The sequence below is a fragment of the Amphiprion ocellaris genome, chromosome 10 (assembly GCF_022539595.1).
Source record: "Amphiprion ocellaris isolate individual 3 ecotype Okinawa chromosome 10, ASM2253959v1, whole genome shotgun sequence".
In the NCBI taxonomy this organism is placed as follows: domain Eukaryota; kingdom Metazoa; phylum Chordata; class Actinopteri; family Pomacentridae; genus Amphiprion; species Amphiprion ocellaris.
Genome location: NC_072775.1, coordinates 32,672,372 through 32,694,120, shown reverse-complemented (window position 1 = coordinate 32,694,120; position 21,749 = coordinate 32,672,372). Strand labels below are relative to the sequence as shown.

Sequence of the window (21,749 nt, the reverse complement as noted above, 5' to 3'; positions counted from 1 at the left end):
TCACTTTTGCACCATTTTTTAAAAAGTTTAAGCTCCCCTTTCTGTTTTCTACATCCAGCTTCTGGTTTCTGCCTTTGTTCCATCAACTTCTCTGACATTTGAGGTGCATTTAAGAATTGAAACACATGCAGGAGTATGGGGACGACAAAAAATTTCAGTCTGGAAAGTGATTGTAAAGGATTTCTGAAATGCATCTTGAGGATGGAGGGGACTTGCTGGAAGAGCTATGAGTGAGGACAGAATTTCTAGAAAATCTGTCACTCTTTACATGTGTAGGACTTAAATGCTCTTTTATACTTCACAGCACATTTGTGTTAAACAAAGACACAAAAAATATAGATAATATCTGTGCGTTCTCGTCACATTCTGCCACGTTTTATATTGAATTATAGATAAATATACACTCAAAGTTGTCACTGACACTGTTGAATGGCCGACTTGTGGTTAGAAATTGAGGAAATGTATAATTTTTGTTGTCTTAAACATGCTTAAAAGTTGTGAAGCAGTTCAGTGAACGACTTTCCATCACGCAAAAGAACAGCAGAGACGAAAGGTGTTTGGTCTTGAATACAGCTTCACAGTCTGTCCTGTACATTCCCATGTGATGATTTAATGAGACTGCAGTCATTGTGCCACATCCTTGTATGATCGGAACAGGTATTCTGCTGAATCTGGCCTCGTTATTTAAGGACAGATTCAGAATGCTTTCAGAAATACTATTTGCTGAACTGTTTTCATAATAAAAGAGACCGAGCCGCCATGTTGGTCCAACACATCTACCGGACTGAAAGTGACCACCTAGTGACCCTCTAGTGCACCAACTGGGTGATATTCAGATGTGGTGTCTCCATGGGAGAAAAAACGCATCTGTGAACACGAACCATAAGCAGCAGCAGTTCTTGAAACTCTGTTCAGACAAAACCAGAACTATCTGCTCAAATAACAGACGTACAGCTTGAGTGAGAGAATCTGTTTTCCAAGATCCAGATCAGTGTTTGGAGCAGAAAAGTCGAGCAAAACCAACCAGATGATTTCAAACCTGTGCTGAAGTTGATGTCCAGCTGCTTGCTCTTAGTTTTCTTTTTTTCCACAGGTTGCATTTATGTATTTCAGCTGATTCCATGTCAACCCACTAATGAGTTTGCGTTTTTCTGTTTGTCTGCTGACAGGCTGCCTGTTCGACAACGAGCTGTGTTCACCGTACGAGATCTGCGTTAACGGTAAGCTGGTCAACACCATTTTGAAACACAACTGTGATCTTAAAGGTGTCTCAAATACTGAGAGCTGAAAAGTGAACGCTGACCTTTTACTATGGATATATTTTAGTTTCATTTTTTTGTTCTCCACTAGATTTAACTCAGCATAACTGCAAACGTTTGCCATCCAACAGAGAAACCAGCTCAAATCCACGAGTAAATCTCAGTAAACCTCTGAAAAATCTCATATTGCAGTCTTAATACAGAAGAACTGACACTAACAAAATGACTAAGTATCGCTTTAATGCCAGAATTAAAGGGCTGGTTGAGCCAAATGATTTCTCTGTAAATGCAGATTGGTTCCCAGATACAAGAAAAAACTTGTATTTGAGCTGTAGTTGAAGTAAAGTCCAGTTTTATGTGTCTGTTTTGGTTTTCTCTTGTGGATTCTATCAACTTCAGACTTGGCAAAAGTGTGAAAATTAGATTTGCTGCCCCTTTGGTAGACGTTTCTTCAACTTTTTCTTGGCTGCGCCTCAACTGTTGTTTCCTTCAGTTATGGTTCCAGAGTCAGGAAAAGTCTTTTTGTCAAGACAAAATCATGTTTTGCATTTTATGTTTAGGTAAAGCAAATGTTTAGGATGGAAAAATTTCAAATTTCAAACAGTTTTCCTTAAAATGAAGATGTAGCGACACTCATTTGAAAGAAACTTAAACCAGCGGCATTGATTTTACTTGTTAAATAATTACGTTAGTCTTTTTCAAGCTGCAAAAAACGGGTTGTTAAATTTAATCCACCTGTTTTTTGTAAAAATGGATTTACAGCATTTTGTTTCTTAGTTTCCCAGATACAATGACGCACTGACTAATGACAAAATCATGTTTTGCATCTTATGTTTGGGTAAAGCTAATATTTATGTTAGAAAAATTTAAAATTTCAAGTAGATTTTCCTTAAAATGAAGATATGTAGAAGATGGAATACTGCCTTTATTTACTTAATCTTTTATCACTTATTTTTTTCCAGATCTTGAAGCATTATTAGTTTGTGTTTTCCTGACTCTGTTTCAGGTTCATCTTCTCTGCCTTCTAACTTAGCTGCTAGGTGTTAGCGTAGCATTAGCCACTGTGAGAGTAGATAATTTCCTGATTTGTGGTGACAGATTGTGTTTCTTGTTCAGTTTTTGTTGCTTGAGAGACATTTGTGACACCAAAGAGTGCGTCAGACCTGAAATTAGCGGCCAGGCTGATAGTTGGTCTTTCCCTAATTCATACTAACCTCATTATAATCATCTACTGTGTTTCAGAATCAAACGCACTCACAGCTGCATAGAAATGTGAAAATAAACCCACGCTGCCTGTCAGCCTCGCTTGTTCCCTCGCTGCCTCCCTGGCAGAAAGAGCGAGAAAACCCCTGCTGAGAAACAACCTAGAATCAGAAAAAGCCCAAAACATGAAAGCCAACCACAGAAAAATGGTTCCTCCTCATATTTTTGAATCTTGGAAACACTCCTGGCAGATCATAACTGGGTTATTCTGACAGAGTTCATGCTGGATCGTTGTTTGCTTTACCGGGAAGCTCTCGGCTGTGCGGTGCAGGCCTCACTTATCAGCATCTCTGCAGGATTTAAGGCAAAGGGAGAGCCAGCAGAGATAACGGAGCGCCGTCGTCTGTTGTGTAACCTCGTTAAACATGTGAGGTGGCCGGACACAGCTTCTCTGACGTGCTCGTTTCAGGCAGGGTGTGTTTGTTCTGTCTTCATTAGCTTGGTCGTTTCCTGTGTGTCCTTTGGAAATGTGCCCCGTAATCTTATTGTGACAAAGGAGGAAGGGACGGAAAGACAAAGCATGTGTCTAGAGCGGTGAGAAAATCATTTTGTCCGCCGTGAATTTTATTTTTAGCCAAGCTCAGTCGGGCTCGCTGTCTGTGTTGTGACTGCCTCAGGTGACCTCGTTTCACTTGGATGGAAAAACGGTGTCAGGTAATTTCACATGGACAGATCCTTGTATTACTCTTGTCTTGTTGCACCTTCATGCTGTGCCTTCTTTATTCCTCTGCGTATCAGTTTAAAGAGTTGGAGGGAAACTAACTCTGAAAGTCCAAACACTTTGCAGTAAAGGTTGTAGCTACAGTTAAAGACTTCTTTGGCTTTTTTATTTTATTTCATATCATGATCCTACCACCACCATGCTTGATATCGCCGTACTTCAGATGATGATGCTGCCACCACTATGCTTCACATCATGATGCTGCCACCACCGTGCTTCACATCATGATGCTGCCACCACCATGCTTCACATCATGATGCTACCACCATGCTTCACATCATGACGCTGCCACCACCATGCTTCACATCATGATGCTGCCACCACCGTGCTTCACATCATGATGCTGCCACCACCGTGCTTCACATCATGATGCTGCCACCACCGTGCTTCACATCATGATGCTGCCACCACCGTGCTTCACATCATGATGCTGCCACCACCGTGCTTCACATCATGATGCTGCCACCACCGTGCTTCACATCATGATGCTGCCACCACCGTGCTTCACATCATGATGCTGCCACCACCGTGCTTCACATCATGATGCTGCCACCACCGTGCTTCACATCATGATGCTGCCACCACCGTGCTTCACATCATGATGCTGCCACCACCATGCTTCACATCATGATGCTGCCACCACCATGCTTCACATCATGATGCTGCCACCACCATGCTTCACATCATGATGCTGCCACCACCGTGCTTCACATCATGATGCTGCCACCACTATGCTTCACATCATGATGCTGCCACCACCGTGCTTCACATCATGATGCTGCCACCACCATGCTTCACATCATGATGCTACCACCACCGTGCTTCACATCATGATGCTGCCACCACTATGCTTCACATCATGATGCTGCCACCACCGTGCTTCACATCATGATGCTGCCACCACTATGCTTCACATCATGATGCTGCCACCACCGTGCTTCACATCATGATGCTGCCACCACCGTGCTTCACATCATGATGCTACCACCACCGTGCTTCACATCATGATGCTGCCACCACCGTGCTTCACATCATGATGCTGCCACCACCGTGCTTCACATCATGATGCCGCCACCACCGTGCTTCACATCATGATGCCGCCACCACCATGCTTCACATCATGATGCTGCCACCACCTTGCACAGTGGGGATGGTGTCTTTGTGATGATGTGTAGGTTTTGGTGTCTGCCAGAAAATAGCATCTAGTTTGGTTGCCAAAAAGCTAAATTCTGGCCTTACCAGATCAAAGAACCGACTTCACTTCAGTCTCACAGGCCTCCTGGAAAGCTCTAAAGATTTAACGAGCCTTTTTCAACAATGTCTTTACTTTCAGATAAAGCTTTGACTGTCCAAGAGCAGGCAATGATTTCAGTGAACACCGTCTCCCATCTCAGCCACTGAAGCTTGTAACTCCTTCAGAGGAGTCATAGGTGTCTTGGTGGCCTCCCCAACTAGTCTGCCTTGCATGGTCATGCAGTTATTGAGAACGTCCTTCTGTCAGAGTCAGGGAAGAAACTGGTTTAAACAGTTTTAGCACATTTCCCTGGTGCAAACAGTTTTGTGGCATGTTTTATGTGTCACTGTTTGGATATTAAATACATTTTTGTCTCTATTACTTCATAGATCAGTAGATGCCTATCAGCGCTCAGTTTCCTCAGCTGGAGGATGTCCAGCTTTTAAATGGTCATTTTCCAACACGATTTGAATCTCGGGCTTGTTTATGTGCTCATGTTCTTTCCCAAATGAGCAAAACTTGAGTACTAAAACGCTTCAGCGGCAGAGCTCCTTGTCAGCTACAGCCACAGTCTCAGCTTCACAGAGAATGGAAAGCTCCTCTCGGCTGAGTCACGAGGCGAGGCTGCACCGACGGCTGAATCTCACGCCACGGTGGCTGCACCTTCAGCCATTGTTCACATCCACCGTGTGTCTGACCTGCTTCAATAGCTGCTGTCAAGCTGCACCTCACAGACAATGCCAGGGTGTTGTGTTGGTGATTGGCAGCTCGGGTTGTATCAGGCCACACAGCAGCTCTGATTGCCTGAGTTAGCTGTATTCTCTTGGCAGGAAAAAAAAAAGAACAGTGAGTAAGCTTGGTATTGTGTAGCCGAGGACATTCTCTCTCATTTCATGAGTGTGACAACTGAAGTGATATCTCAATACCCCGAGGAAGCAGGCCGTTCTTTTACCTTACCACTGGAAACCATTTTAAAAAGTTTTTAGATGTGACAGCTGCTCCCAGATGACAAAATTATGCAGACAGATGCGTTTGAGTTGCCTAAAAATCTTTAAAACACTGAATTGGGTATAGTAATCGCTGCTTCACTGTTCTCGCTGGGATACCCTCAGGTTATACCCAGTTCAGTGCGTCACAGCAGGGGATCCACGCAACTTTACCAGCCATGATTAGTGAACTTAAATACCTAATTATGTAAATAAAAGACTGTACTTCCACAGGCCGAGCTTTAATGTATTCAACCTTATTTACAGTTTGCATTTTAGTAACAGAATTTGTATTGGTTTAGCTACTGCACACTTACCGATATAAAGCTTCAGTTAGCAGTTAAACATATGGACCTTATGTTCATACTTTCATAATATTTGGCTCCTGAGATCAACCTGTACTAATGTTTCCCCTTGTAGTGCAGCAGAACATTCGACATAACAACCCTACAAGCAGTGTACTGCTGTACTTTGTTCTAATGCCAAATTGAAGGATGAAACTTGAAAACACTGCAGTCGTATGATCTTTTGACTATATTAAATGGCCACATTCTATAGTGCCATGATTTATGATCATCAATAACTAATAAAAAAACAAATGCTGCATTTCTTTAAAAAAAAAAAGTGCATTTCTGACAATGCCATGTGCACAGCCTTAGTGCAGTACTGCGCTCTCTGAGTGCTTTTCTAGTTCTGCATGTATCACAAAGTAAATATCACATGAGATTGTTCCGTGACAGTTGTGCATTGGCATCGCAGCAGTGTTCTCTACGGAGAAACCCAACAAAGTGACATCCCAGGATGGATGCAATAGTAAAGACCTGAGTAAAGAGCGATGACAGCGGCCGTCCTCCTCTCCAGACTTTCTGCTATTTTCAAGCGAATGACCCCCCGACATGAGCGGGTACAAAAGGAGAGAAGGCCGCGTGGTGAACGACTTGACATTTTCGTTGCGACCGTCTTCTGAACAGAGCTGCATTCAGATGCCTGCAGCATCCGATGCCTGCAGCATCCGATGCCTGCAGCATCCGATGCCTGCAGCATCCGATGCCTGCGAGGGACGGCTTTATTACGCTGTAGAAAGTGGCCGTCTTAGTGACAGTTACATTGGTTTTCAGACAACAGGCTGGGACTTGTATAGCAAACAGGATAGAGTTTCCCAGAGGGAAATCTTTCTGCTCAAAATTTGCTCCTCTATAGCTTGGTTGACGACATTGTGAATCTCATTTCAGCCTTGTTTTAGTTCGTATTTTGTCTGACATGTTTCTCATATTTTTCTCCTAAAATTTGCTAGAAAAGTGGAGAACAATTGAGTGGTCTGACCCACTTTCTGTAGTTCTTGAGAAAAATAGATTCAGAGTTGTGTTTTCAAGAATGATCTAACATTGGAAGCGCCACTGTAACACTATGATTGTGTTGTGGGTTAGACCACTTTACCACTAAAATCTAGACCATAAAATATTACAGAAATTCTTATAAAATTCAGTTTGGATGTTTTTTGGGTGAGACCCCTCTGCTTCTAACCTCGTCAAATAGCAACTGGAGTCATACTGGAGATTTAGGTGGTGGCTTTTTAATTAAACCTAAAGCCTATGGGGGGCAGCATTCTGCTATTATGGCCCACATCTCTGGAACTGCCCACAAGAAGACCAGGGGGTGGTAGAGAGTGTTGATATTTATAAAAGCAAACTCAATAGCTACCTTTTTTGTCAGTTTTTTGATTGATTTGATAGCTTTTATCTATTACGCTTACTTAGAACTAATTTTATTTATGTATTGTTCTATTTATTTACCTATTTAGATATTTTAGTCTATTAAATGTACAGTTTATTACTTAATGTAATTTCTTATTCTATTTATGTACGAATATATGAGATTTTATACATTTAATTTTATTTTAGTTATTTATCTTACCTATTTTACTTTGTTTTATCTCATCTGGTGTTTCCTTTTCGTATGAGTTCAATAGCAAAGTGTTTCCTCAGTTCCTCAATCCCTGTATTTTAGAGTCAGTTATTGATAACTTGATGATAGGGTTGTGGGTTTTTAGTACTGATATATTGCTTTTTTAATTTCTGGTATCTGTAAAGCACTTTGTCTTGGATTTTTGTTTGTATGAAAAGTGCTACATAAATAATATCTGATTGATTTAGAGGACATAATTCCCAACTTTGACCAATGGCTCCAGTTTTTCTCAGTTGAGCGACATGTGAGCTGTATATGCAGCTATCCAGACGGGACCTTTCTGACATAAAATGCCATCACTTCATCGTGCTATCCTGTCAAAATTAGCGTATACCGTCCAGATTTTTAGGTCTGAATTGTTGCTCGTCCAGGTCACAGTGACTTTTGACCATCAAAAGTGCAGTAACAGTTACTGCACTCTACATTTACCCATCAGGCCACGTCTGTACACGTCGAAGGTCCGCTGAGCTGAATTGGATGCAGGGATTTAAAAGCCGACATTTTTTGCAGTGTGCAAACCTCAGCTGGCTTTCATTTTTAGCCCCAGCGTGCAGCAGAGTCTGGACATGGAGATAAGGATGGCTGCTTGTCAATAATACTCACTCGCTCTGCTGTTCTTGTGCTTTTACACGTTTTAGCTGAGGATGATTTACTTAAATAAGTCGCATATAAATTGTTTTCTAGATTCTCTTTCTGACCCCACTAACTGTTCAAAACAAATGCAGGAAGACCTCCTGCTGGTGGAGCTGGATTGTGGCAGAAATCTAAATGATTCTTCAGTTCCTGCAATTCTGTAATTATAGAATAATTTTCAGCTGATGTTAGTTTTAAACCTTTAATATTGAGAAACAAAAGTCGTATCAAATTCATTCACATTCATATTCCTGAAATAGAACATTGAATGAACGTTTCCGTTTTTAGGTGGTAAATATATGACTTAAGGTCTTCTAAGCCGGTTTCATTCAGTCATTCATTTACATTGTAGAGACTAAGTTGTGCATCACAGCAGTTGTTTATTGTTTTTGTCCAGATTTTATTACATTTGCGTGTAGTTAGTTGCAGTTTAACGGGAGATGTTTGCTGATGTTTTGTGTTCATAAGTTGGTATAAACACCTGACATGACTAATCTGTGTCATAGTTTTCTTTCTATCAGTGGTTTACTACTGATTTCACGTTTTGAGGACGAGGGTGTAGTTTGTGACCGGAGAGCCGTGAGTAAGAAAGAATAAAAGCTCAGATGTAACGCAGTTTGTTTAACCCAGATTCAGTTTTAGGTGTGGTGCTACTGTAAGATAAGACTTGTTTGCTTTATGATAATTTCATTCAGTGAAATGTAGGTTAAACATCATGTAGTAGTTAGTGAATAGATGCAATTTAACCCTCCAACACACATTTTGCAAACAATTTGTCATAAAAAATCTATATGCAGCCAGAAAACCTGGCGAACACTGGAAAAGCTTGTAGTTTTTATGCTCACCTGTGTGATTTTTCCTCATGATCGTTCAGCCTTGCAGTAGATAAATCCCAGTTTTACTCCCCATAACTCAGCCCGTGTTGGTTTGATGGATTTATTTGCACTGTGCATTTGTTCAGCAGCGTTCTGTCGGGGAAACAACAAGGTTATCTGAGCTCCAGTAATATTACCACGAGCATCGATGTGGAGAAAACCCAATCAATCTCAGTCTGTGCTCTGTGTTTGCATCTACAGTCTTTTGGAGTGAATTTGTTCGAGTCGTGCTGCAGCTCGCTGGAGGTTTGAACATTCAACACACTGAAATTTTCCTTTTTTTGTTGTTAAGTTGCTCAACAGCAAAAAAAAAAGCTGCAGCACTTAAATCATAACACCGACAGTGTTTAACACGTGAGACTTTATTTAGAAATGAGTATTTTCCTTTAAGATACAAGTTTTCATGTGTGTCTGTCTAGACTTGACCTTTCTGATATTAAGTGCTGTCACTTCATCATGGTATTCTGTTTAACATTTGTGTACAAATTTGTCAAAATTACCAAATATTTTCCCAATTACTGGCCAAAAATATTTTTTGTCAAGGTCACAGTGACTTTTGACCACCAAAACCATGTAGTAAAAGGTTGTATTTTAACTCAAACCATGATATTTTGGTGCCAAACCTTAACTAAGCTTTGAATGTACACTACCGTTCAAAAGTTTGGGGTCACCCACACAATTTCATGTTTTACATAAAAACTCACACTTTTATCCATGTGCTAACATAATTGCACAAGGGTTTTCTAATCATCAATGAGCCTTTCAACACCATTAGCTAACACAATGTAGCATTAGAACACAGGAGTGATGGTTGCTGGAAATGTTCCTCTGTACCTCTATGGAGATATTCCATTAAAAATCAGCTGTTTCCAGCTACAATAGTCATTTACCACATTAACAATGTCTACACTGGATTTATGATTAATTTAATGTTATCTTCGTTGAAAAAAAAATGCTTTCCTTTCAAAAATAAGGACATTTCTAAGTGACCTCAAACACACACACACACACACACACACATATATATAAGGGCTGTCAAAATTAAAGTGTTAATGCAGATTAACTAATGCATCTGCAGTGCAGATTGACTCAAAATTCCTGAAATGTCTCTGGCAATGCATTTCGAGCAGTTTGTCCAAGTAGACTTACCGTCGCACATGTGCAAATGGGCAGTTAATCCAGTAGTGGCAGAAGCAAACAACTCCCCGTGGAAGATGCTAAACGGCATGTTGGTCGTCTTGGTGAGAAATGGGAATGGTATGTATGTATGTATGTACAGTTACAATTACCATATATTTTCCAGATTTTTGGCAAAAAAAGTTTGTTTCTCAAGGTCACAGTGACTTTTGACCCCCAAAAGTTCAGTAGCAAACAGTCTTTCTGACTTTATCTACAATGCTACACACTGTGTGTTTCCTGCTCCTGGTACAGTTCTCCATCATGCCATATCTGTACATGCCAACGGTGTACACAGTCCTCAGTACATCTTTATTTTGTCTTCATTCTGCTAAAAACGAATCAGTTCATCCTTGAGTTCAAGTAAACGTTTGAATCTAATGATTCGAATGTAAACAAACAGAAAAATCCTGCAGGTCCCACAACGTGTTGATGATCTGTGTGAAAACGGTGTTTCTGAACATGCAGAAGTAACAGCGCAACCGTCCAGCCGGGACATGTTTTCCATCTCCTGCTTGCTGATGGAGTCACCGCTGCCCTCCAGGTGTTGATTGAGTCCCTCGGTTTTACCGTCAGAGCTGGAATGGAGCTCATCCAGGAGAAGCTTGCTCGGCATGGAAACGCTGATTTCCCACCGAGAACACGGCCTCTGGTCATGCTTTAATTGGCATTAGTTCACTAAACTGCAGGAAGGCTGGTTTCTGAACTGCCTACTGTGTGCTGCAGATAAGTGCTATTATCCTGCGCTGTTGGAGGGAATAAAACATTACAACCCTCTGATTTTTAGATTTAGCCAGAAGACCAAAGGAACCTCCTGAGAGGCCGAGTGGACAAGTTAATGAATATTACTGAGAGTGTTTCTATAGACTGGTATATTCTAACTATTTAACATCAAACATGCACTCCAAACACTTGAATCTGGACATGAAGGTGTATTATGCTGATGTGCTTCAAGCTATACTGACACAGTTAAGCCCATAATTATAAGCTATTTATAGGTACATTTTTCACTCAAAATGTCATATCTGCGATCAAAGTCTTAATTTGCAGTCACATCTATTTTGGTTTATACGCAGTCGCAGCTTAAGTATTATGAATTTTTGGAAAATCCAGAATTTTTCTTCAGTTTTTGTCCGAGCAAATTTTATGAAAAAACAATGCAGTTAACCTTGTTTCCTTCTCCCAGTTTCTCATCTACATGAATAATTTATACATAAAAATTGAGGCACTTTTGCCCTTTTTCACCCACTGTGAGTCTCACTGCTGTAGGATTTACATTTTTTTTCATAAATCACCTCATAACTTAGATGACTAAAACGCTCCAAAACGCTATAAAATGTCAGGTGAAAATCCCGAATGGTGAGTCCCTTTAACCTGCCACTAATCTGCACATCACACAGTACAGACATGAAAATACATCAGCTGGTTCTAAACGAGATCGTGCTTCATGCGGTGAAAGAATTTTTCTGATACGACTTACGGTTTTTGAGGTGTGTGCCGTTTGTTCGAGGGTCTAATGCTCAGTCTTCCTGCTCTGCTCACTGCAAACAGCCAGTGACTCGCAGCTGATTGAGACACTTTCAAAGTAAAAGCCCAAACATGTTAAAAGGTACTGCTGTAAATTACACCTTTATGCACTGACGCACTCGTTACTACTTTTTCTTCCCATGTTCAAATGAATCAGCCATTATTTGACTTTACTGTCCAAACCGAGAGGAAGGGAAGTCAGCTGCAGACACAGGAGGCGGCGTGACGAAGCTTCACCCTCTTTTCTGCTGTGAGGGATGCAGGAGGTCGCCATGGCAACAGGCAGCCCATCCGTGGCCTGTTGCGTGTCACCTCCCGAATGGCTGTCACATGCTGTCATTTCTCTGTGAAGCTCCATTGCCGGTATATGAACCCTTGCGCGTTCAACCAACCTGTTTCCTGGAGAAGCGGAATATCACGTGAGAACTTGTCCAAGGCAAGACAACATGCGCTTTCTTGTGCTCTGGCTTCACTAATAGGATGCAGGGATGCAGAGCAGAGAACACTTGACTGGACTTGGAAGCCTCAGCGTGTTTGTTTAATGATTCCTTCCAGTCGCCGGCGTATTCGCTCCACGCCTGTCTGATTAGACTAATTGGCCGTTGTAGGCGGCAGTACTGATCAAAAGCGTGCGGTTCGACAGGCCTTCGAGGGCAAATTCCTGCAACTGTCCTCCGATCGGCTGCTTCGGAGCCACATTTCTGTAAATGTAAGAATAAATGAAGGAAAGCTAGTTGTCTTTAAAGCGAGGAGATCATCTCATAGAAGTTACAAAAGTTGGTATAGACATCTCCAGATTTGCAGAAGGCTTCCTCAGGATTGTTCCAAAGTCCCAGCTGTTCAATGCCATTAGTGTCATAAAATTGGTTATTGATCAGTGTTATTTACCCAGTGGCCCGTTTTCTGCAGCTGGCATTTTTGAGCAATAAATTGGGATAAAATCACTTGTAAACAGTCTATATTATAGTCTTAATTCTCTGCATTTTTGGTGGTATTTAAGTAGAATGTTTCTAAAACTGTTCCATAATGCTGACTGTTAGTATTTTTTTATAGGAGCCCATGCAGATTTTGCTGCGTTTAAGGTTCCTGGGAGTTTTAGTTTTTCTAGCTTTATCTGACTAATTGACAAAATAATGAGTGATATTTCCACTTAGCCTGTGTTTTCTGACAAGGATGTCAAACATGTAGGATGAGGATAGTTTCATTATATGCAATTAAGACAAAGGTTGACCAAAACGACTATTTCAAAAATTGATATAAAACATCATAAAAAAGGGGAAAAAAGACTGTAACCTTTAAAGACTGTAAACAAGAGGAAAATATATCATAATTATTTGTAAAATAATTATGTTTTTGCTGACTTTAAATTTAAAAAAAACCCAATAATTTTACAGTCAAATCTTGCAAAATCACCAATTATTCGTTATATTGTTTCTTTTTTATGTGGACATTATTTACAGTTTTGGCCTGTTTCTTTCTTCTTTTTTTTTTTTAGGGTGAACATGTAACGTGAAACATATTTTTTTCTATATATTCACAAAACAAGGAAAATCCATGGAATACATCTTACAAGTACAATTAAACAACTTTTTTTTACAGTGAAATACATCAAATCCCATCTCTTAAAATGGTGAAATCACAGAATGTATGTCTATTTTCTTAAAATCTAAAACTTAAAAACAAAAAAAGACCATTTAGTTAAGTTGTTGTTTGAATTTGCTAATTTCTGTTAAAAATCTAACCTCCAGTCTTTATTTTTATGGTAAACAGCTTTTTTTCCAAGGTGTGTCTGCATGTTTTCATTTAAAATGAAGCCTCCAGAAGACAAAACACACCACAGACATCACACAGAGCAGCTAATTATTCCTAGCATTGGCAGCACGAGTGAAACCAGAGAGCCAGAGGCAGCTGGTGACATGTTTGCAGGGAATTTCTTGACTTTGCAGCCACTCTGAGGCCAGATATCATTGATCTTGTGGTGTTTGGTAGGTGACGGGATGGACTCCCAAGAGGCGACGCATCCATTAAGACGTCTTAATCCAGTTCATTAGACGGGACTGAGGTTTTCTGCTTTCACTCAGCGTGTCCAGAAATGCACAACAACTCTGCAGGAAAAAGGATTCCAGCTTCCAGCGTATGTGTGACAACACCAATACCCTGCACATACAGTAACCTGCATTAAAATATTTCACCGCTTGGATCGTGAGCGCTTAAGCAAATTTAGTAAAATCGTCCATCAGGCAAAGCTAAATTTTCTGCAGCTGCCATGTCAACATCTTGCCAGTCCATCTCCTCCATCTTAATACTTCTGAGAACGGCCTCCTCCTGCTCTAATCTGCACCATAAATCACAGGAGGACACGCCTGGCGCTGAGTTATGGCCCTCCGGTGGAGAACTGGGATGAACTGCAGAGACTCACATATGCATGACTATAATTATGAGGGATAATTCGAGATATGGATGAAAAAACGTCCTGTGGCACAGGAGTTTGAATGTTAGTTTGTCTTCGTTGGACTTCGTTGTGGTTTAAATGTGGTCTTGTTAATGGATGATGCAAGTTTCACTGGTTAGTTTCCACAGTTTACCTTTAACCCTCGTGCCGTCCTGCTGGTCAAATTGACCCGTTTTAAAGTTTGAAAATGTGAAAAAATATAGCGATTTTCACAGTGAAACTTCTGATGTCCACATTTTCAACATTTTTTTTTTTTTTTTGAAATTTCTGAACATTTTTTGGTGGAAAAAAAGAAATGTTTAAAAAAATGTTTCTTAAGAACATTCACAAAAAAATCAACCAAAATCCAGCAAAATTCGCTGGATTTTGGTTGATTTTTTTGTGAATGTTCTTAAAGAAACTATCAGAAGTTTTACTGATATATATGGAATCACTTTAGATATTTTTAGGATTTTTTGGAAGATTTTTACTCATTTTTTGAAAATATTTACAAGAATTTTCTTTTCAATTTGGGGGATTTTTTTTTTTAAAATGAAACTTTTAAGAGATTGTTTTAAGGAATTATTGAAATTTTCTTCCTGAAGGTTTTGCAAATTTTCAGAAATTTGGGGATTTTTTTTTCAAAGAAACAATGTTTTTTTGGTGCCCATAAATGAACACAACAGGAGGTTAATTTCCATTCATCTGGATGAATTTTGAAAGAAAGCTGTTGCATGGTGAGAACAGGAAGACGTTCTGCCAAATCAAATGGAACCAAAAGTTTTAGAAGCATCTGTGATATCCGTTGGTTGCCATGGAGACATTTTAATGAGGCAGGATTTAGGCTTTGCAGGTTTCATCTTCATCTCCTATTGGGAGGGAAAATCCACATTTTAGCAAAGATTACATCAGATTACTGACTTTATTAAGTGAATCTACTGGCGTTTCTTTATCAGCGTTCAGTGTGCAGAACTTTAAATGTATGATTTCATTACGGTTTCTCAACCATGGGCAGGTTCGGGAGGGACATTCGTCAAATCCGTACAAATATTTCCATTCCTATATGGTGAAAATCCACTTAAATAGTGTTTTGTGGTTGTTAAAAGACACACTGTTAAGATATGAAGACGTTTATTAGAACTCAACCCCCCTCACAGCTAAACGGCCTCCTAACTTTACAATCCAGGGAGAATTTTACTGAACTGCTACGTTCCAGTTGAAACCTACATTCGTTTCCATTAGACTTCCACCCCCTGATTGCTTCCAATATTCAGAATGAGCAGCTTCTTCACAGCCCTCCAGGTTTATAAGTGATGGGTCCTTCCAGAAGTGGAGGACATTTTACATCCCACCCATCAAATTTCAAATAATCCATGAATATTAAAACATTCAGTTGTTGTGTAAATTTACTTGTCCTGAGACCAAATCTGAAAAACTAAGAGAAAAGAATGTTTGAAAATATTTTTAAAAATACGAAATAAATCTGGAATATCCCCTAAAATATCATTCTTCTCTTGTCCACCCCCCTGATGACCAATTAATCAAGATAATGTTTTAAATAATTAATATTATGCATGGAATGTGTGTCCCACAACAACCCTGCTAACATAACCTTTCTAGCTGGTAGAAGAAGAAGAAAACAGTGAATCACATGATATTTTTCATATTTTCATACATTTTCAGCCTTGACTGAATGTCTCACTCTACCTCATGCAACCCTGCTGTGCACGTTATCAGGAGACAAATTCTTTTTACTTTTTTCCAGTTTGTCCTCTTGGTCAGCAGTAACAGCTAAATATCTAGCTTCTACTGCTGAGAAAAAGCTAACATTAGCATGGATTAGCAACCCTGTTACTGTGATTAAAGTAGGGTTAGCAAACAACAAGTAAAACATGGAATAAAAATGGTACCATTGATGAAAGGGCTGAACCAATCAAGCCTGTGATAGTTTATGACCTTTTATTGATGAATATGTAGCAGTAAACTGTAAAAGAGAAGGTTAATTTTTTTAAAAATTTGGAGCCCAAATGAGCACCAATTTTGGAATCACCCTAAATTGATCCGAAATTAGATTAAATCCATCCCAAATGACTTAAGTTCATCCACAATTGATCCCAAAAAGTCTAAAATGACTCAACTGTGACCAAAAATAAAGTCGAATTGTGTCCTTAGTGACTACAATGTTCTCAAAATGGCTCAAAATGAGTCTAAAACTAAATAAATCTTGTTAAAAATATGAATGAATAAATGACTACAACTTATCCGAAACTTTTAAAATGTGTGAAACATTAAGTGAAATCTGTCCAATATGACCTAAGTTTATCCAAAATTAGTCCATAATGACTAAAACGTGTACAAAATGCGTTGATTCAAGCTCTTGCGAAAAATTTATTTTCACAGAGCTACGCCTGAGGGTAAAACCAAAGTTGTCGTGTTGAAGAACATCTAGTTCAGTAAAATCAAGGTCACCCAGTGTCAGAAGAATTAAAGTTGAATATCAATACTGTGTCTCTAGATTGGTTTCATTCTGAGACATATTCAGAGGTGATGCAAAGACGAAAGTATGCAAAATAAAGGGAGACGCTCAAAGAAAGACAATGAGTTTTTATTTTTCTCCCTAAACAAGATTTTTATGCAAACTTTCAAAATGAACACAAAGAGGTAAACACATTATTTGTCAGTATAATTTCCTTCTTCCAGAAGTCCAGAGTGACTCATAATTGTAATCACATCCTGGCAGGACTGCGTCATTTCACAAACCCATTTGTCTGCATTTTCCACCTAATTTATTCAACAACAAGAAACGGCTTGAAGCGAGATACGAGCGTTTGGGAATAATTGGGAAGTTTGGTTAAATTTGCAGCGTTTGAGTCGGTGAAACCTCCGTCTTTTCCGGTCCTCTCCTCCTCCTCCTCCAACGTTCGTCGTGTCTTTCCCTCGTCGTCGTTGTTTCTACAAAACACAGAAACATTTGAGAGTAATTACAGCGGTGCAGAGCAGCCGCCTGGTAAATGGAGCTTGCAGTTTGATTGAAATGAGTACAATGACGCAGAGAGTATTTATAGAAAAGAGGCCTGAATTTCCATGCAGTTGTTCTTATGCAACATGCAGATAAGTGACGACGTGCACAAGCAAACACAACATAAACGTACTGAATTTAATCCACATCCAGGAGGAATTCAACTTCATTAACCTGAAATATACTAATATTCACTGTTTTACTGCAGTTGGTTGAACAATGTACTTTTATTTTATCAATTTTACCTGTTTTGGTTAACTACTGATAATATGTAGAAAAAATACAGGGGAAAAAAAAAATTATCACCTAGAATTGCAAAAAACAACAACAAAAAACCATCAGTAATGTCCAGATCAAACATCTGTGTTTTTAGAAATGCTAATTCATTCTTTTGCAATGTTTTTAGTACAGATTGCACTATATTTGCTGTACTTAAAGCAGCAGAAATATAATTTCACACGCATTTGTTGCTATTTGAAAGAAAAAATATGTATATCAAGGCCTGAAAAATGGTAGAAATTTGTAAAAATGTTATTTTGCTCATTTTCCATGCTTTATTTAATTTATATCTACAAAAATCACAGATGTTGCATTTCAAAAATCTTATTTTATTCATAAAAATTTGTTCTTTTTTCAGTTTTTGACCATATTTGCTTTAAATCAGCTAAAAATAATTATTATTTGGAATGGACATGTATGTTTATTAATGACTAAAAAATAATAAAAAAAAAAGCTTTATTTAGTGTTTTTAAAAAAATACTTTTTCCCTGTTTTGTTAAATTACAGATAATATTGAGTACACTCAGAAAAACTATGAATTTATATGTTGACTGTAAAACATTCAGACTAAACCTCTTCATAACATCCACATTAATGGCAGTTTGTTATTTTCCAATATTCTTACTGCAAATTACACAATTTCTGTTGGAGTTAAATAAGCAAAAATATAATTATTTGATAGATATTGCTGTCATTTGAAAGAAAAGTTATGTATATCAAGGCCTGAAAAATGTTTCAAAATGTTATTTGCTGATTTTCTCTGCTTTATTTAATTTATATCTAAATGTTGTACATCAAAAATCTAAATTCTTTTTTTTTTTAAACATTTTTTAATAATATTTTTTTTCGATTTTTGAGCAATAAAATTACACCATTTTTGATGTAGTGAAACCAGCTAAAAATAATTATTTTACAGATATGTGTTGGAATGGAAATTATTGTGTCTTAATGAGTGAAAAATGATAAATAATTTTGTTTAGCTGTTTTGTTTTAATAAATTTTCCTTGTTTTGTGAAATTACAGGTGAAACTGAGTACAATCACAGAAAATATATTACTTCACATATTGACTGTAAAACAAATTAACCTGTACATAATGTCCACATTAATGGCAATTTATTCTTTTCCAATATTTTTACTGCAAAATACACATTTTTTGTTGTATTTAAATCAGCCAAAAAATAACTATTTTACATACATTTGCTGTTATTTGAAAGAAAGGTGATGTATAGCAAGGACTGAAAAATGGTGACAGTCTTTTTAAACTGTTATTTTGCAGATTTTGTTTTGTTAAATTACAAATAATATCTTATAGAATCACAGAAATAGTATTGCTTTCTATGTTGACTGTGAAAAACAAACAACAATAACAAAAAATCAAACGCAACCTGTAAAAACGTTTAAAATAATCTGTATTTTTACAAATAATAATTTTTTATTTTCCAATTTTGAACCATAAAATGACACTTTCTGCTGTATTTGATGAGCTAAGAGTAATTATTTGACAGATATTTGCTGTTACTTGGATCATTTTATTGAAATGAAACAAGGTAATGTGCTCAGAAAACAAATCTTTGACACTACGACATGTGAACATGAGTCTGGTTTATTATTAATTTGTTGTCGGTTTCTCGGCTTTGATGATGTTTATGACTTGACGGTGAAACGTGCCGTCTGGTTTATGATGCAGCGTATTTTTCAGAATCTTGCAGCGAGTTCTCAGCCTCAGACATCAATCAAAGCGCTCAGAGTTTAATTTTCTCCAGACCGCTGCTGTAGATCAATAGATGCTGCCACTGCGACTAAAAACAACTCCAGGTATTGATCGGCGTGTCTCAGAATGCAGACAGATGTGACGTGAATTCCATTTTTGAGGCTTTTATTCCTTCTTGCAGGAAAAGGTTGTAAACAGAGATGGAGCTGCACAAATATGCAGCAGTTTTGAGTTGACTTTAAGTAAGTTTATATCTTTGAACCCATAAACCGATCAGACATAACATTGTGACCACTGGCAGGTGAAGAGAATAACACTGACTATCTCTTCATCATGGCTGCTGTTAGTGGGTTGGATATATTAGGCAGCCAGTGAATATTTTGTCCTCAAAGTTGATGGGTTCCCATGTTGACCCCATGCAGCGATGCATAAGACCAACAATGTTCACATGAGCATCAGAACTGGACCACAGAGCTATGGAAGAAGGTGTCCTGGTCTGATGAACCACGTTTTCTTTTACAGAAAAGAAAAACGTGCAAATCATGCTGATATTTCCCTTTGTTTACACTGTTCTTCTCCCAGCTGTGCACATTGTTGCAAATAAACAAAACTACTATAAAAAATGCCCCAAACTATTAATTTTTGTCACAAAATAGCCAAAACTAGTTCAAAATGACTAAAGCTTATCTAAAATTCCTAAAATTTGTCCAAAATGTGTCCAAAATTAAGTGAAATCTTTCCCAAATTACTAAAAGTTATCCAAAATGCATTACAAATTGTCCAGAATGACCCTAAATTAGTCAAAAACAGACAAATAGAAGCAAGAAGGTGCTAAAATAACATGTCCTTGTGTGCACTGTTCTGCTTCTAGCTGTACACATCATTGCAAATACACAAAACTGGACTCAAAGTGTCTCTAAATTTGTCCAAAATTTGATAATATCCATCCAAAAGTTTAGCCAAAATTGATCCAGAATGACTCAAAATTAGTCTAAAATGACACAAATCTTGTCAAAAATATTTTTTCTAAATGTCCAAATGACAAAAACTTCTCCAAAATTTCTAAACGTGTCAAAAATTAGGTGAAATCCATCCAAAATCATGAAAGTTTATCGAACTTGTCCATAATGTATAAACAATTGTCCAACGTGACTCAATATTCACATGGATGGCCGGATGCGTCGCTTACTGGGGATCACATGGGACCAGGATGCATTATGGGATGAAGGCAAGTGCGATGGTTCAGACAATGTTCTGCTGGGAAACCTTGGGTCCTCCATCCATGTAGATGTTACTTTGACATGTAGCAACCACCTAAGCATTGTTGCAGACCATGTCCACCCTTCCATGGAAACGGTATTCCCTGATGGCTGTGGCCTCTTTCAGCAGGATAATGCATCGTGCCACAAAACAAAAATGGTTCAGGAATGGTTTGAGGAGCTCAACAACTAGTTAGAGGTGTTGACTTGGCCTCCAAATTCCCCAGATCTCAATCCAATCCAATATCTGTGGGACGTGCTGGACAAACAAGTCTGATCCATGGAGGCGACACCTCGCAACTTCCAGGACTTAAAGGATCTGCTGCTAACATCTCAGATACCACAGCTCACCTTCAGGATCTAGTGGAGTCCAGGCCTCGATGGATCAGCAACACGATATTAGGCAGTTAGGCAAATATTCTGCCTGGTGGGTGTACATGTGAAGGCAGATAAACTCCTACAAAGATTGTATTTTTTCATGCAAACCTGATTAGCTTCATTAGCTTCTTTTTCTATTTCAGAAGCTTCTTTTATCAGCATCATCAGCTTTTGCAGACCTTCACGGAGACTTTCTTGTCACCTGAAATTCACTTTAAAAAAAAAAAAAAAAAAAATCTCATCCAAGCTCGTCATTGTGCATGAAAACACTCCAGTTTATTTCTGTCCTTTGACTCATCTTTGTAGACACTTTCTCAACCTGCGGCTTCGTTTTAGTGAGACGGCGTCCTGCTGCTCTCCTGCTGCTCACATTAACTCAACCCACTGTGTGGCTTTTTACAAGGAAGCATGACCAAGTGAAACGTCACGCTGCATGTCACGCAATATATGTCTATAAATAAAAACATAAGAGGCCAAATAATGGATGATTATAATGATTAATATGGATTAACCTGATTTGAGCTTTAAAAAATGTGCCTAAAACTTCTGGAAAAGCAAATCTGCACATAGTAGAAAATGTGTTCTTTTGTAGTTGCTGCGTATTTAAATAAGAAAAGCATTCAGACAGCGCAGTATTAAGCCAAGGCTGCTCAGTTGTTGTATCATTTCTGACGAATGAAATCTTTAAAAAAAAAAAAAAAAAAAAGACATTGCATTGAGCACAGGCGTGTGTTATGCATGTGTACATTATGTACAGATACCAAATCACATGACCTAAATATGTAGCTGGCGGCGGAAATTGATGGGACTCAGAAACACCCCCACAATTTAATTAATTGTTCCTTGTATCATTTCTAAAAGATAAGTCCTGATAAGTCGTGCCGCTGTGTCACAATGAGACAGAAATCTTTAACAAATCCATGGATCCAGACTATAAGCCGCATCACTGTCAAAATCTAATCACTTGGTCCTTGTGTCATTTCTGACCTTCCCTGAAAATTTCATCCAAATCTGTTTGTCCGTTTCTGAGT

At 38.5% G+C, this 21,749-nt stretch overlaps 1 protein-coding gene across 1 annotated transcript in view; it reads left to right on the top strand.

Moving 5' to 3' along the window:
* LOC111563883 (receptor-type tyrosine-protein phosphatase N2-like) overlaps positions 1-21,749 on the top strand; it is a 268,035-nt gene that overhangs the window by 13,123 nt on the left and 233,163 nt on the right. The window contains exon 2 of the mRNA XM_055014499.1: positions 1,170-1,220. Within this exon, the coding sequence (XP_054870474.1) occupies positions 1,170-1,220 (51 nt within the window). The remainder of the gene's footprint in view (positions 1-1,169; positions 1,221-21,749) is intronic.